At 36.9% G+C, this 15,200-nt stretch overlaps 1 protein-coding gene across 3 annotated transcripts in view; it reads left to right on the forward strand.

The window, feature by feature from the left end:
* The window catches only part of LOC103041366 (BTB/POZ domain-containing protein kctd15), a 61,709-nt gene that overhangs the window by 18,966 nt on the left and 27,543 nt on the right, over positions 1 to 15,200 (forward strand). For all 3 annotated transcript variants that reach the window (XM_007251852.4, XM_007251851.4, XM_015606487.3), the window contains exon 3: positions 8,697 to 8,841. In XM_007251852.4, coding sequence (XP_007251914.3) covers positions 8,697 to 8,841 — 145 coding nt within the window. The remainder of the gene's footprint in view (positions 1 to 8,696; positions 8,842 to 15,200) is intronic.

The following is a 15,200-nucleotide window of genomic DNA, read 5'->3' on the forward strand; positions in this document are numbered from 1 at the left end:
AGCAGCACCACAAAAACCGGAGCAGCTAAAAAGAGCTTAACGTCCTTAATTCGGAACTTGGCCTGTCCACGGCAATCACTGAATTGATTAGAGCACGCAAATCGTCACAATTGTGCCTCACTTCACCACGCCAAACCACAGGCACAGCGGCCAGAAGCTCAAGTTCACCGGACAGAGGAGGGGTTAACCAGGGCAAAGCGAAATAAAAAAAAAAAAGTTCATAGAGCTGCTAAAGTAACGTGCAGTAACGGGGTGTCGGAAATGGTAACGGCGTTATAGTTACAGTCATAGTAATTAGGTAGATTACTCGTTACTGAAAAAAAGTAACGGCGTTAGTAACGCCGTTAGTTTTAACGCCGTTACTCCCAACACTGTATATAAATAATCTTTATTGTAAACGAATTAATAAAACAAATAGTTTCTAAAATAATGGAGTTAAAACAAAACATCTCTTTTTCCTTCACTACAAACAGACATTAAATCATGCCGCCTCCTGCTGTTCTGCTGTAAAACTCACCCGTTTAAAGCGGTTTGCGCTGTTAGATATTAAATGAAACGATGAGCAGAAATTTCTGTTTTGTCGGGTTCTACTTTAGAACCCCCTCCAGACTTTTCTGATAAAAGCTCATTTTATCCTGAACCTATAAAGTCCGCGCTCTTCAGCTTTCTCAACTCATTTTCCGCTCACGCACCGAACCTCCAGTACAGCTGATGAGACGCGTTTCTCTGGCTAAGGAGCTCATTTGAAGAAGAAAAAAAAAACAGATAAAGCTATATTCAAATTACAGCACCTGTCTGTTTTTGCATTATTTATACTTTTATTCTTAATTTAAACGTCACCCATTTTTGTAAAATAATAATGTGAACATTTTATAACATTGTCCTCCCATGTCCATTCGTTTTCAACTGCATGGAGTTGAAGAAGAAATGAGCTTTGCCGTTTTGGAGTAACTATCTAAAGTTGTCACATTATGGAAGTCTTCTTGCACTCTGTTAAACATATTAAAATGAATAATTAATAGACTAACAGACTGCAACAAGTCATACATTTGTTAATTAGTAGGCCCCTACAGTAAATTTTATATAATAGCCAACATAATATTTCTACTATAAACATGAATATATAGTGTATATAGAACATATGTTATATAATGAATAAAATAAAATGTTATGGATAATACAATCTAAATAAAATTAATATTTTTTTTATTAACATATAGTGATATAGTAACATTAAAGTCACTATAAAATGCTAACCTTATTTTCAATAAATTGTGTGAAGTTTACAACTGTTGTTCCTCCTCTTACTAGTATGATTTTAAGCATGCCAAATAAATATAATACGATAGCATATCGGCCCTAAAAATCGGCAGGTCACATCGGCCATCGGCTGACTCTGACCACTAATGATCGGTATCGGCATCGGCCTTAGAAAAACCCATATCGGTCGGTCTCTAGTGTGTAGTTCTTATGTATTCTTGTGACAAAAGCATCTTTTCAATATTTACCATATTTGTCAACAATGTCCCAAAATGTTTGTCACCCACGATTGCAGATCAGTCATGTAGTTTTAAAGCCATAACAGCTGAAAGACTCATAATTACAGCACAACCAATCATGTAGTGTAAGTAGCACAACGACCTGACGACTCAAAAAGCTGTGTAGCATGAATCAGGCATAAGGCAACAGCAGACATCCCAAGTTGCAAAAGTTGATTTCAGTTGATTCCCCAGCCCACCAAAAAATTACGAACAAAAAAAAACTTGCACACACATCAAAGGATAACGGAACTTTACTTTTATTTTAATTAATTTTATTTTTTTTATTAAATTTAGAGTACTCAGAGGTGAAATGAGTTTTATATTTTTTCTTTTTGGAAGGCCCTGCCTCTGCTTTCCCTGCCTCCGCCATGATCTGCTTTCTCTCACTCACTGAACAAATCCCGTCCGGGAGGGGGGAAAAACACTGCCCGCCCACACTAAAAACTGATTGGCTGTGTCACAGACTCTTTGCCGAGGACAGGCCAATCAGAACCCTCTCTGTTTTCTCTCTCCATGTTGGTAGTGGCTCCCTGATGCCCGCGAGTCACATATATTGACTCCCGCAGCTTCAGGGAGACTTGGTTTGTCTGCAACAGTGGCAAGAAGACCCTTTATCAGACTGACAGGAGAAACTGGGTAGGAACCTATCCTCCTTTGGGTGGAACAACAAGAAACAGTGCTAATACAGTATGAGAAATGGTCATGAATTATAAGAATTTGAGTAGTGAAAGTCAATAGCAGTGTATTGTCAGTTTTAAGTTATGTTTTTTAGTTTCACAAATACAATAAGAACTGATGGCTGAAAGAATGGGAAATGTTCTCAAAAGCTACCGACTGGTTAGCAGGACTGCTAATGCCGCCCACACAGATACAGATTCTTACTGGAAACAGACTTTTTGACTGCCTGACCACATGAACACACAAACACCATGTAGGACACTGAAGATGCTCTTCAGGGTAGAGGATTTTAAAACGATTTGGTTTCAAGAGGATGGATGTTTCTGGAGCATGTTTCTGGTGTTTCACTTATACTAGTGCTGTAAAATCAGAAGCAACCAATTAATCACTATTATAAAAACATTCCTTAATTATACCAACTATACTAATAATACATTCAAATAAATTCCCTGTTTTCAAGAAAAGGTAGATGATATTAATGTGCACAATATTGGAAAAAATAACAATAATAAATAATAAATAAATAATAAATAATGATATATATTTAATATATTTAAAAGGCAAAACAGTTTTTTAACATTTTACATTTTTTATCAGAAGTCAATGATTTAACATGTCATGATATAAATTGCACATACACCAATATACACCAATCAGCCATAACATTATCCCCCTTGGTAGGTAAATCATAGTTTTATAAAATATTTTTATATTTAAAAAAAACAAAAAATAATATCCTTGAAAGAACAGCATGCTCTGTAAAAACATTTTAATTGCCACAAATTAGTAGGAACATGCAAGTAGTGTCAGTGGAACACTAGTTCAAAATATTTCAGCAATCTGAGCCTAAAAGCGGGTTTGAAGAGAATGACGGAGAGTAGGGTGTCTCTTCTGTAATCAAGGCAATATGTTTAATTATTATAAAATTGTTTAAATCAAAATTTGGGAAAAAATTACTTATTTTAAAAACACACACAATTTTAAACACATTTCTAAAATTTGAGTAAATGAAAAGTTCACTTTTTATCCAATAAGAAAATTGAATCTAAGGATCACACATGAGTAAAACACTACTATCTATAAACTACTAACTGACACCAACTTTTGATATATAGATATTTTCGTATACCTCTAGTAGAGAGACCAAATGAGAAATGTTTTTCTTCCTTCCCCCCGAGTGATGGCCTACCAAAATTACTCCAAGGGCATGGTCAACTCATCCAGGAGGTCCCAAAAGGTCTCACTTAGAGATAGAGACAGCAAGAGAGAGGGAAAGAAAGATAGGGAGAGAGAGAGAGAGAGAGAGAGAGAGAGAGAGAGAAAGACTGTAATGGAAATAGTGTTTTTTTTGTCTGTAAGCTTTAGATGCTCAGTGCAAACACAGCTGTGTGCTCTGAGTCTCCTGTTAACAGGCTCTGACGAGCACTCGGGAGAGAACAGCCTGAACGAATCTTGACTTTCTTGTGATTTCTCTTTGAGGTCGTGGCACGTGGTCAGCTGACCCAGACAGCCTTCACTGTGATTAAAGAGGAGATTGCATCGCCACTCTGCAGAGAGTTCAGAGCGGCAGTCAGGCAGTGACAGGAAGTGTAGTTCTTATCAAATGGCGTATTAGAGAATACAAACTACTACTGTTAGCCAAAAATTCCCCACACACTGCAGCAGGAGTGGCAGATTCTGGCTTAGTTCTGGGTTTAAATTGGTTTCAGTCATTATTAATGATATTTTATTAATTATACCTTATGATACATATGATTTTACAGAATCCTGTTTCTCATATATCTTAACTGGCAATGTGAACATGAGCTTAGAGTCATTTATATTCTGTCTGCATGAGTAGTTGTGTGCTTTTGTAGTGTGATGTGCAGTATATACTGTAGGTTCTGCCTTTCATAAGTGTAAACAGTGCAGTGTTTTTGAGTTCAGAGGACAAAGAGGACACCAACGTTTAGACAATATATAGCATTAAAATCATTCTTACAAACCCACTGTAGGGCAGAAAAGAAGGTCTTTGTTATAAAAGTAAAATCATTTTTGTGCTTTGTAAAATAGTGTAAGAAGTTACCAATATATTGAAGTATCATGATAGTATGTTTGGCAATGCTGACATTATTGATGTTTTATTAAAAGGTTACATATAATACTACTTGCCCTAGAGTGATTTAAACACTGGCAACTAGTTCAAATCACGCTTTTCTAATTGGATGAGAAGGTAAAGCTTTATTTTACATAGAACCTTTGGAATATAATCAAGAGGAAGATGAATGATCGGTTGTATTATCAAAAAGTTATCAAAAGATTTCCAAAAGCAGTGTGTAAGACTGCTGGAGGAGAACATGCCAAAATGCACAAAAACTAATTAAAAGTCAGGATTATCCCACCAAATATTGATTTCTTGACTCTTAAAACTTTATGACTATGAACTTGTTTTCTTTGCATTATTTGAGGTCTGAAAGCTCTGCATCTTTTTTTGTTATTGTAGTTATTTCCCATTTTCTGCAAATAAATGCTCTAAATGACAATATTTTTATTTGGAACTTGGGAGAAATGTTGTCTGTAATTTATACAATAAAACCATTTTAGGAACTTGAAATCAGTTGGTATCTATAATAAGATTTCATATAATTGCAATATATTGGCTTTCAGTAGCTCACTATATATAGTACCTGTTGAAAGTCAATGTTTTATTTTTCTTTTTATGATTTTTTTTTTTTTAAGAAAGTCAAGTCAAGAGGCTTTTATTGTCATTACATCTGAGTACAGGTACACAGTGTAATGAAATTACGTTTCTCCGGAACCATGGTTCAACATAGAACAACAAGCAATAGACAACATAAAGTGCAGGAGTGACGACAGTGCAACATTATATTATATTAAATTATAAAATTATAACACTAAATAACAATAAATACAATAAATACAAAAGACGAGACAATTTGAAAACTGAAAACATTTACATTTACATTGTAAATGCAATATTAAAGACATTAAAACAAGGCACACATGCATAATTATTATATATATATATATATATATATATATATATATATATATATATATATATATTAGGTATGCACATTTATCTTGAGGACAGATCTGCACACTCTTGGTATTTTAATCTCAGTGTCTTCATGAGGGAGAGACACCTGGAATAGTTTTCTCAGCATCTTGAAGGAGTTTCTGGATATATAATTCAATATATTGAATTGTAACCTCTGTATTATTGTTGGTATCATAACTCCACGTATCAAAACTGAGGCAATGTGATATACTGTGATTTAAAAATATGTATAGAAAAAAGTAGTTCAACCAGAAAGATCGGAGTTTGGTGTCACGGATGGCCAGGGTTTAGCATCTGTGTTTTTAGGGCTAAGTTCTCTAAGCTCTTGAAATGGCAGCGGCATATGGATGAGCATTGTCCTGATGGAACGGTCCTCAGGAGAGTTCATTCAGGAAAGGTATGGCCACTGGTTGCAGGACCTTATTTTCGTAATGTTGGACTGTATGTAGACATACTGCTGCTGTCTCAAAAGCTCTTCAAAATAAAAAGAACGAATCAGAGAAGAGAGACCAGGAGAAAAAAGGGTAGGAGTAGCAAGGAGAACAGAAAAGATGATAGTACAATAGATAGGAGAGAGGATGAGAAAGAACTTCAAAAAGGAGGAGAAGTAAAGACTACAGGATGAGAAGTGAAAAGGAATGGAGAGTTGAGAAGATGAATAGATAGAAGCACGGAGGAGAACAGAACAGAAGAGGGAAAAAAAGAAAAGGGGAAGAGAGAACAGCAGAAACGAGGAGAGGAGTGGAAAGGTGGGGACGACCAACATCACACAGAAACGGAGAGATGAAGAAGGTGCCCCATCGTGTCTTAAGGCGAGAGGGAGACACGGGCCATGAAAGCTTACAGATTACTGCAATTTCCATTCTAGGATATGATGGGGCCCCATAGCCAACATCACACACTCTCTCTCTCTCTCTCTCTCTCTCTCTCTCGCTTTATCAGTCTCTCTCTCTCTCTCACTCTCTCACTTTCACACTTACTCTTTCTCACTTTTTCGCTTATTCAGTTTCTCTCTTTATTCATCCTCAGCCCCCTGTAAAAGGGTCAAATACAGAGTTAATCTGAACCAACAGGTGCCTTACTGCCTGCCTAATTACTGCTGCCTTTTTATGCTTTAAAGCATTATGTAATATTCTTATCTAAAAACATATCTGATTCTTCACCTGTACTCTGGGGAATAGCACCTGTACTGAGATCGGCATGCAGCTCTCTGTGCTTTGAAAACGCTTGTGAGAAAGAACGATGCACAACCCTAATATTATTTGTGTAAAATCTTGTTATTACTCTACTGCCTCTGACCACATAGTTCTTTCACTTTTAGTTTCACTTCTGGATCTGGAACTCTCAGCTTGTCCAAAAATGCATGTGTAAAGTGTGTTTTTGGTGTTTCCATGACTGTAGGGGAGCCAACGAGCAAAAAGTGCCAATTTATGGTGCACACTTGTTTAAAGCGCAGATAATAATAATATTACTCTACTGCCTCAGTTCACACATTTCTTTCCCTTTAGGTTTTACTGTTAGATCTGGATCTCTCAGCTTGTCCAAGAATGCATGTGTGAAGGGTGTTTTTAGGGGTGACTCAAAGTGAGAATTACACTTCCTAACTGAGCAAAACCAAAGAGCAAAAGCCAATTCTTTCCAAAAATGTGGAGTAGATAAAAGGTATTATTATATTATTATATTAAGTCTGTAAACAATAAGAAGGACATCTGTTGCTTTTCTCCTATATCCTAAGAAATGACAGTAGTGTGATTAACCAATCCCATTTCACCTCTGACCCATGCTACTTAAACCTGTTGTTTGATTTTTTTTTGGATAGTGTAGTATGGCTACATGGCTCTTGGGGGGGTTACAAGAAATCCCTGGCAAGAAAGCTGCACAAACAGCCTAAGAAACCCACTAATGTAGTATTTTCTTCGTAAAATTGAGAAATCTCTGCACAAACAGCCTAAGAAACCCACAAATGTAGCATTTGCTTTGTAAAATTGAGTAATCTTTGCACAAACAGCCTAAGAAACCCACTAATTTAGTATTATCTTCATAAAATTAAGTTATCTCTGCACAAACAGCCTAAGAAACCCACAATTGTAGTATTATCTTCGTAAAATTGAGAAATTAAGATATCTTTGCACAAACAGCCTAAGAAACCCACAAATGTAGTATTTTCCTCGTAAAATTATGATAACTAGTGCATTAGTTAGTTTTATGTAGTTTTAATGCAGTATTTATGGTATTTGTCCTCACAATGAGCAAAATCAGTATGTCTCAGTTTCTTGCTAGCTTGCTTTATTTCCCATTCCACCTTAAATGCTGAAGCAGCTGCATTTTGGCCACTAAAGCAAATGCATAATTTAAGGTGGAATGGAAAATTCCTCTCTTTAAAAAGATAAATATAAATGTAAGTTCAGCATCAAAGTTGGTGAACTGCTCCTCAGCTTTCACAACAGACCGGCGGGGTCACTTACAAGCGCTAGTAGCTGCTAATAAAGCAGTGTCCTCTATATATTTAATTTTTTTTTTGAAGATGCTTCATTGTTCAATTTATTATTAGGAGAATTTCAACCATATTTGCACCACTACCCTTGTTTTCGTATTTCGTATTCCCCTTAGAACAGAGTTACAAATGAGAAATGGGATTGGGCCTTAAAATGACAAATTCTACATACTATACACTGTTTAAATTTTGAAAGTAATCATGTTTTGAGGCCTATTCTGTAGACGGCACATTAGAATGACTGCATTTATATATAGAGATTGTTTTTGTGTGCGTGTGCATACGGTGCATTCATGCACATTGATCCCCGTGCTGAATTGACACCTACAGGCGGGTGAGGCAGGAGATCAGTGTAAGTATACACAGCGCTCACTGGGGACCAGGCCAGCGCAGTAGGTGTTGCTGCAACACTGGGGCTCCGGCACCGTACACAAGCAAGTGGTCACGGACCTTTAGCTGACGAATGGCGTTGAAACGGGTGCTGGAAATAGCGCGGCGCTGAAAGGCATCGGCGGCGGAGCTTTTCAGCATCAAAAAAGTGTCATTTCTCTCCGGTTAGCAGCGTGTCATGTAGACAGTCACCGTGGCTGATTTATGCATGACTCATTTAATTGACATCTTAGTAGTGAAATCGTAAACCCGCACCTCTGCCAAGCCCCTGTCTCCTCCGCCAGAGAATGCACCATTGTTTTACTCTCTCCACAGAATCAAAAAAAAAAAAAAAGAGGCGAGAAGAAATACTTCAAACAGGTTCCTTAATGCGCCTTGAGCTTCTTGTTTCAACCCGGAGTGCTAATACCTTTTTGGCTCGCTCCTAATAAAATTGAAAAAGAAATGGTAATTGTTTCATGCATTTGAAGGAGGCCGCCCTCACTCCATTAACGCTCTGTGTGTGTGTGTGTGTGTGCGTTTTAATTTGCAGGATCAGTCGTCTCTTTAACGGCACAGAGCCCATCGTGTTGGACAGTCTAAAGCAGCACTACTTCATCGACAGGGATGGAGAGATTTTCCGCTACATCCTCAGCTTCCTCAGGACCTGCAAGCTGCTGCTGCCTGACGACTTCAAGGTACATCAGCATGCAGCTCTAACCTGTGCTGATTACATAGTGGATTTCTCTTGACATGATTTAGTTGATTGAAATAGACAATAAATCAATAAAAAATGGGAGATAATATGTATCTGGTAGGTTAAATATAAACAATTTGACAGTTTATATATAGTGGATTGAAAAGGTATTTATACACATTCACGAACAAAGGAAAAATGCCAAGTGTGACGTGCAAACATATTCAACACCCTTTACTCTGAAACCCCTAAATAAAATCCAGTGCAATCACTTGCCTTTAAAAGTCACTTAGTTAATTAGTTTATAGAGTCCAGCTGTGTTTAATTCACTCCTATTTATGGAGATATATGGAGATATATGGTGTCCATTTTTAGTATCATGACATTCTGTATCATTGTCTTCTGTTACAAATCTGATTCAATTCTTGTATTTTTTAACATCTCAGTTAGGGGTGTGCCATAAAATTTCATATGCAATAATAAAATGTACTTTTCATTTTGTGGCAATAGTGTATTCTTTTTTTTTACTTTATTTAAAAAATTAGGACTCCCCTATCACTAGCACATGCCTCCTCTGATACATGTGAAGTCAGCCACCGCCTGTTTTCAAACTGCTGCTGATGCAGCATTGCCGAGTAGCATCACAGCACACTCGGAGGAAAGCGCAGCGACTCGGTTCAGATACATCAGCTCACAGACGCCCAGAGAGAGCAAGGCTAATTGTGCTCCCTCACGGCTCCAGTAGCCGATGGCAAGCTGCATGACCAGGAGTCGAACCGGTGATTTCCTGATCATAGTGGCGACGCTTTAGACCACTGAACCACTCGGACCCCAGTAGTGTATTCTTGATTTTTATTTTTTTATTTAGTGTTTTGTCATATCGCTGAGTATGAAATATCGCCCACCCCTACTAACAAAGCTGTATAAGCATCTCTAAAATTAAGCAGAAATTCATAATTTTATGTTGTATTATTTGTATTAGGATCATTTTAGTAGAAAAAAGGACATTAATCAAGTAAAATAAGGTAAATGTAGGAGATAGAATAGGTTTTGTGACTAATAATGTCCCCTTAGAATCAGAAACATTCGAATTTTAGCTTATTTTAAGGGTTTTTTACTGATTTCTCTCATCATTTTTTAGCAGTTATTTGTTTGACAGTTGTTTGTTAGCTAAAATTTAATGACAGATGAACAATGACATCGATGTCATACAGTTATTGGCTGGAAATAATCTACTAAAGCTTTTCTTCAGATCTAAAGGCTGAGACGTCTAGAACTCAGCTTGTTAAGCAGCTTGTTAGGCCTTGTTCGATTTAAATGATGCAATTTATTGTTATTACATTCTTCCTTTAACACGTTTACGCTTCATAAGCTTCCAATAGAGCCGCAGCTCTGAGTGGAGGTGAGTTCTATAGTAGGACACGTTTCTTGTGAAGCATTTCTGGGTTTATCAGGAGCGAGTGCTACCTGGAAAGATACACATATTAGTGTGGATTAATGTGAATAGGCCTGTAATTAGGGGCGTCCCGATCACATTTAATTGAACATTCCATTTTATTACTAAAAATGCTGCTATTTAAATTAAAATATTATGATGTGTTGACGTCAGTGTTAATTTTGCTGACTAATAATTTTCGTCATAGTTTTCGTTAACAAAGCTTTTTTTCAAGACAAAAATGAGACGATAACTAAATAAAAAAGTAATAAAAAAATAAAAATGAGACGAATTTAACTGACATTTTCGTCAACAAATAAAAACGAGACGAAAATGTTTGGCAGGGACGACATCCAATCAAAACTAATTTCGTTTTGTGGAAGGTAGGGACCAGTTAGGAAAAGATCCAATCACTGCTACTTTAGCGTAGGTGGAAAGGCGGGACAAGCGGGGTGGTCATCCAATCAGTACCAGTCTCTCTTGCAGCAGCGCGCAGATAAAAATACATTTAATCATATATAAATATAAATGTATTTCACATTCAAACATTAACAGTCTTACACAACTGGTTAATAAATGTTTAATTTTGTATAAGTGTATAGTTAATAATTCAAGGGAACTGATGAAAAAGCATTTACATTTACACACTTTACATTTTAGTCGACTAAATTGACTGTAATTTTAGTCGACTATATTCTTATGATAGTTAGTCGACTAAAACTAAAAACATTTTAGATGACTAAATTATGACTAAAACTACATCAAAATTTGTTGTCAAAATTAACACTGGTTGACGTACAAATTTTAACTAAAATATATATTAATTAAGCTCCATATTGATTGTGTGTGTGTGTGTGTCTGTGAGAATGTGCGAGTCTTCAGCACAGTGATGCTGTGTGGACAATTTTAAATTGGTGTTGTTAATTAAAATACTAGTATGTACTTTATTGTAAGGATTTCTGAATTAGAACTTAATTCGCTGAGTATAAAAGAGCATTTTTTTTTACACCTGTAGTTGGTTTCTCTGGTCCGGACCAGTTGATGAGTTTGTTTGTTTGGAGTGTTTTCTCCCTCTGTTTGGTTTGGTTTCACACAGGCAAAAACCTAATCGCAACACACCAAAATACACATCAATAAACCACGCAAGCACATCTTCTCCTCTGATTGGTCAGAGCTGTTTGGCTTGAGACATGGGACATAATGGGACATAAATCCCAGTTGTATTAGTCACCTGACTGTGAGCAGTGAATGCAGCACATACCGTACTCTTAGTGTGTAAACAGCAGCATGGAGCAGCAGAGACAGTGTTCGTTCATAGCAGTATATTATCTGGCTAATATATCAGATTAAACTGTGCTTTATCAGCAGTTTAGCTCAATTAAAAAAAAAGAATGTTTAATAGCTGGGTCGGATCAAGATCAGATCACGTTCTCACAGATCGGATTATGGCGGAAGTTGGGGTCAAACTTGGTGGCTAATTTATTGTGTAAAAAAAAAAAACAACGCAATACTCATTCCACATTAATTGCATGTGTTAATGCTTTAACATTGACAGCCCTAATGTAATTGCATTAATTTGCTTTTATACTGTATTTTCATTAAATGAGTTGAGTAAAATAGTCTCATAGAGTCTAATATAACTACAATTTCACATATCCCAATCATTTTTTGGGACGTTATATCCAGTGATGTCAGTAACGCGTTACTCTAATCTGACCCTTTTTTTCAGTAACGAGTAATCTAACGCGTTACTATTTCCAATGCAGTAATCAGATTAAAGTTACTTATCCAAGTCACTGTGCGTTACTCTCTCTCCACCTCACACACAGACACACACACACCGCTCCCTTTCCCGTCACCTTTACAATCCTCCCCTGTCTCTCTCTCGCGCTCGGCGTGTCTTTAGTTTCCGCCTGTTCTCATTTTTCCGCCAGTTCTCGGGCTCCCTATCTCTTTATAAAGGCGTTTTTTCCCGGCCGCGTCCCAATTCACTAGCCAGGGCAACGGTCTGCACAGATCTGATTGGCAGAGGAGAGCGTTTGAAGATTTTGTGCCGCAGAGCGCGTATACCATAAAGACAAGAAAAGTTCTGAAGCTTTAAATGAACGCTGTCAAAATTAAATACTTTTCAGTAGTTTATCGGTTTGGGTCCGCACTGGACAACGTCTGGGTCCGGACCCGGACCACAGTCCGCATATATGTGATCCCTGGCCTCGACCATATACACGGTTTTGTTTTATAAAACCACTCTTTGCTGCCCTGCAGAGAACAACAGGTTCAATGTTAAGATTTACAGTGTTAAATATTTCAGGTCAAGAAAGACTTTCTTTATTTTTCTTTTTTATAAAAACAAGTATTTATGTTAAGTGAAATCAAGAAAGACCATATTTTATTTTTTATAAAAAAAATAATTTATGTTGTTAATTCAAGAGAAATTGTCTTTTATTTTTATAAAAAAAACTTATTTTTTCAGGAAATAGTTCAACTTTAAATGTCTAGAGATACATTGTTGCTGTTAAAAATGCATTTTCCAATAAAGGGAGTATTGGCAAAACTGGTTATAATGTTTATGTTAAGGCGGCGGGAGGTGGTGTCTGCAGATGCTGAAAGTAACTAATAAAGTAACTTGTACAGTAACTTAGTTACTTTTAAAATCAAGTAATCCATAAAGTAACTACGTTACTTTTTAAAGGAGTAATCAGTAATCGGATTACTTTTTCAAAGTAACTATACCATCACTGGTTATATCAAACAAACAATGAGTTACCATGACGAGTCTAAATGGGAATCACACAGACTCCCTCCTTTTTTATTTTTTATTTTTTTTTATCTCTGTCCTTTTTTGAACCCTGCATTTTCACCCTCCCCAATAAAAAACACACACACACACATACTGCCACACAAACGTGTCTATTTCTGCCACAGTAGCTGAGTTAGTTCATATTAACTCAGGAAGGCTGCACACACCTGGCTCCTGTCTTCCTCTTCGCATGAGAACATCCTCTGTAACCTCGCTGCTCCGCTCCGCTCGGCCAGGCTTCACACACACACACAGCTGCCTTCACACTACACAATCAGCAGCACAGAGCGCCGCGCTGGACGAGCTTGTAGACAAGGTGGAGGCTCCTCTTTTATTAGGTTATAGTGGAGAGAGAGAGAGCTCTCAGGAGGACAGGTCGAGTCCGTGAGCTTCAGACATAAAGACGTTACAGACTGGACTGCAGATACTGCTGCATTTATTCTGCTGCTGCTGCTGCTGCTGATGCAGTGAGCATGCATGCTCATCATAATCTAATGATATCTTATCACTGTAATCATAGAAAATCTCTCTCTTGTGTGGCTGCATTCATCCTGCAGTGTTCAGATCATGCCACGGGCAGGTGGTATTTTCTAATCATCAGCTGTAGCATAAGCAGAGCTCTAACACAGCAACATATTGGATGCTAATTTGTTTTTATTTTAAACATCAAAAATGTCAAAAAATTTGAATATCATTAAAAAAGTTACTTTATTTCAGTAATTCATATTAGTAGTAATAAGTAGTATAAGTAGTAATATTCTCATATTTAATATATATGTATTAAACACAGAGTGATTAAGTGTTTTAAGTGTTTATTTTATTGTCAATGATTATGGTTTTATAACCAATGAAAACCCAACATTTTCAGTGTTTCAGAAAATTTGAATATTATATAAGACCAGTTGGTACTTTTGGCAGTGTGGGCAGTGTGCCAAGTCCTGCTGGAAAATGAAATCCATAAAATGCTTCTTATAAAAGTTGTCAGCAGAGGGAAGCATGAAATGCTGTAAGATTTTCCGGGAAAACAAAACTGCACTGACTTTGATAGAACACAGTGGATTTCCGAAAGAAATGCAGAGACATGTCATCTGCTGGTGTTGGTCCACTGTGTTATATCAAGTCCAAAGTCAGTTCAGCTCAGTTTTCCCGGAAAATCTTACAACACTTCTGCTTCCGTCTGCTGGCATCTTTTATGAAGATGTGGAACCTTAAATAATGCAAAGAAAACAAGTATTTTTTTATTATGTTTTTATTGTCATACACAATCATACATTTCATTACGGGACATTTTAATCTTTGTGTTTATATGTGCGCAGACATATATCAAATCAAAACAAACAGTGGATATACATTTCTGTAAGTCCCCTGCTTAAAACCTTTTTGTCATAATCATAAAGTTTAAAGAGTTCAGAAATCAATATTTATTCAAACTCAAAAACCCTGGTTTTTAATCACAGTTTCCGTGCATCTTGGCATGTTCTCCTCCACCGGTCTTGCACACTGCTTTTGGATAACTTTAACTTATTTATTTAACTTTAAATAAAAATTAAGCAGTTCAGCTTGGTTTGATGGCTTGTCATCGTCCATCTTCCTCTTGATTACATTCCAGAGGTTTTCAAATTGATAAAATCAAAGAAACTCATCATTTTTAAGTGGTCTCTTATTTTTTTCCAGTTTGGAGATAGACAGGTTAAAGAGCAACTGCTAGATTTACATTCTGTAAGAAAGTGAAAAAAGACAGAACTTTAGAAATCTGGGTTTGCTTCATCATAACCGGCTCCTTGTACTTTTCCTATTTGCGTAAATTCCGAGCAGAAACAAAAAGGAAACATGCAAATAGTTGCTGGAGGGACTGAGCATGTCCTTATCTGCTCGGCATCGTTTTTTTTGCGCTGCCCTGAGGCGCAGTACAGGGCTCCCACGCTGGCAGCTACGCCCGAATGTGTTTCTCTAAATCAATGTGAAAGCAGAACCCAGGCGGAATGGGTTTTCATGCAGTGGTGGAAGATAGAAAATTTGTTTCTGTTAGGAGAGTGAGAGGAAGATACAGAGAGAGAGAGAGAGAGAGAGAGAGGGAAAAAGGATTATCTGCTGCTAGGATACACCAGTAAACAATAACATATTG

Source organism: Astyanax mexicanus, chromosome 9, assembly GCF_023375975.1.
Source record: "Astyanax mexicanus isolate ESR-SI-001 chromosome 9, AstMex3_surface, whole genome shotgun sequence".
Lineage (NCBI taxonomy): Eukaryota > Metazoa > Chordata > Actinopteri > Characiformes > Acestrorhamphidae > Astyanax > Astyanax mexicanus.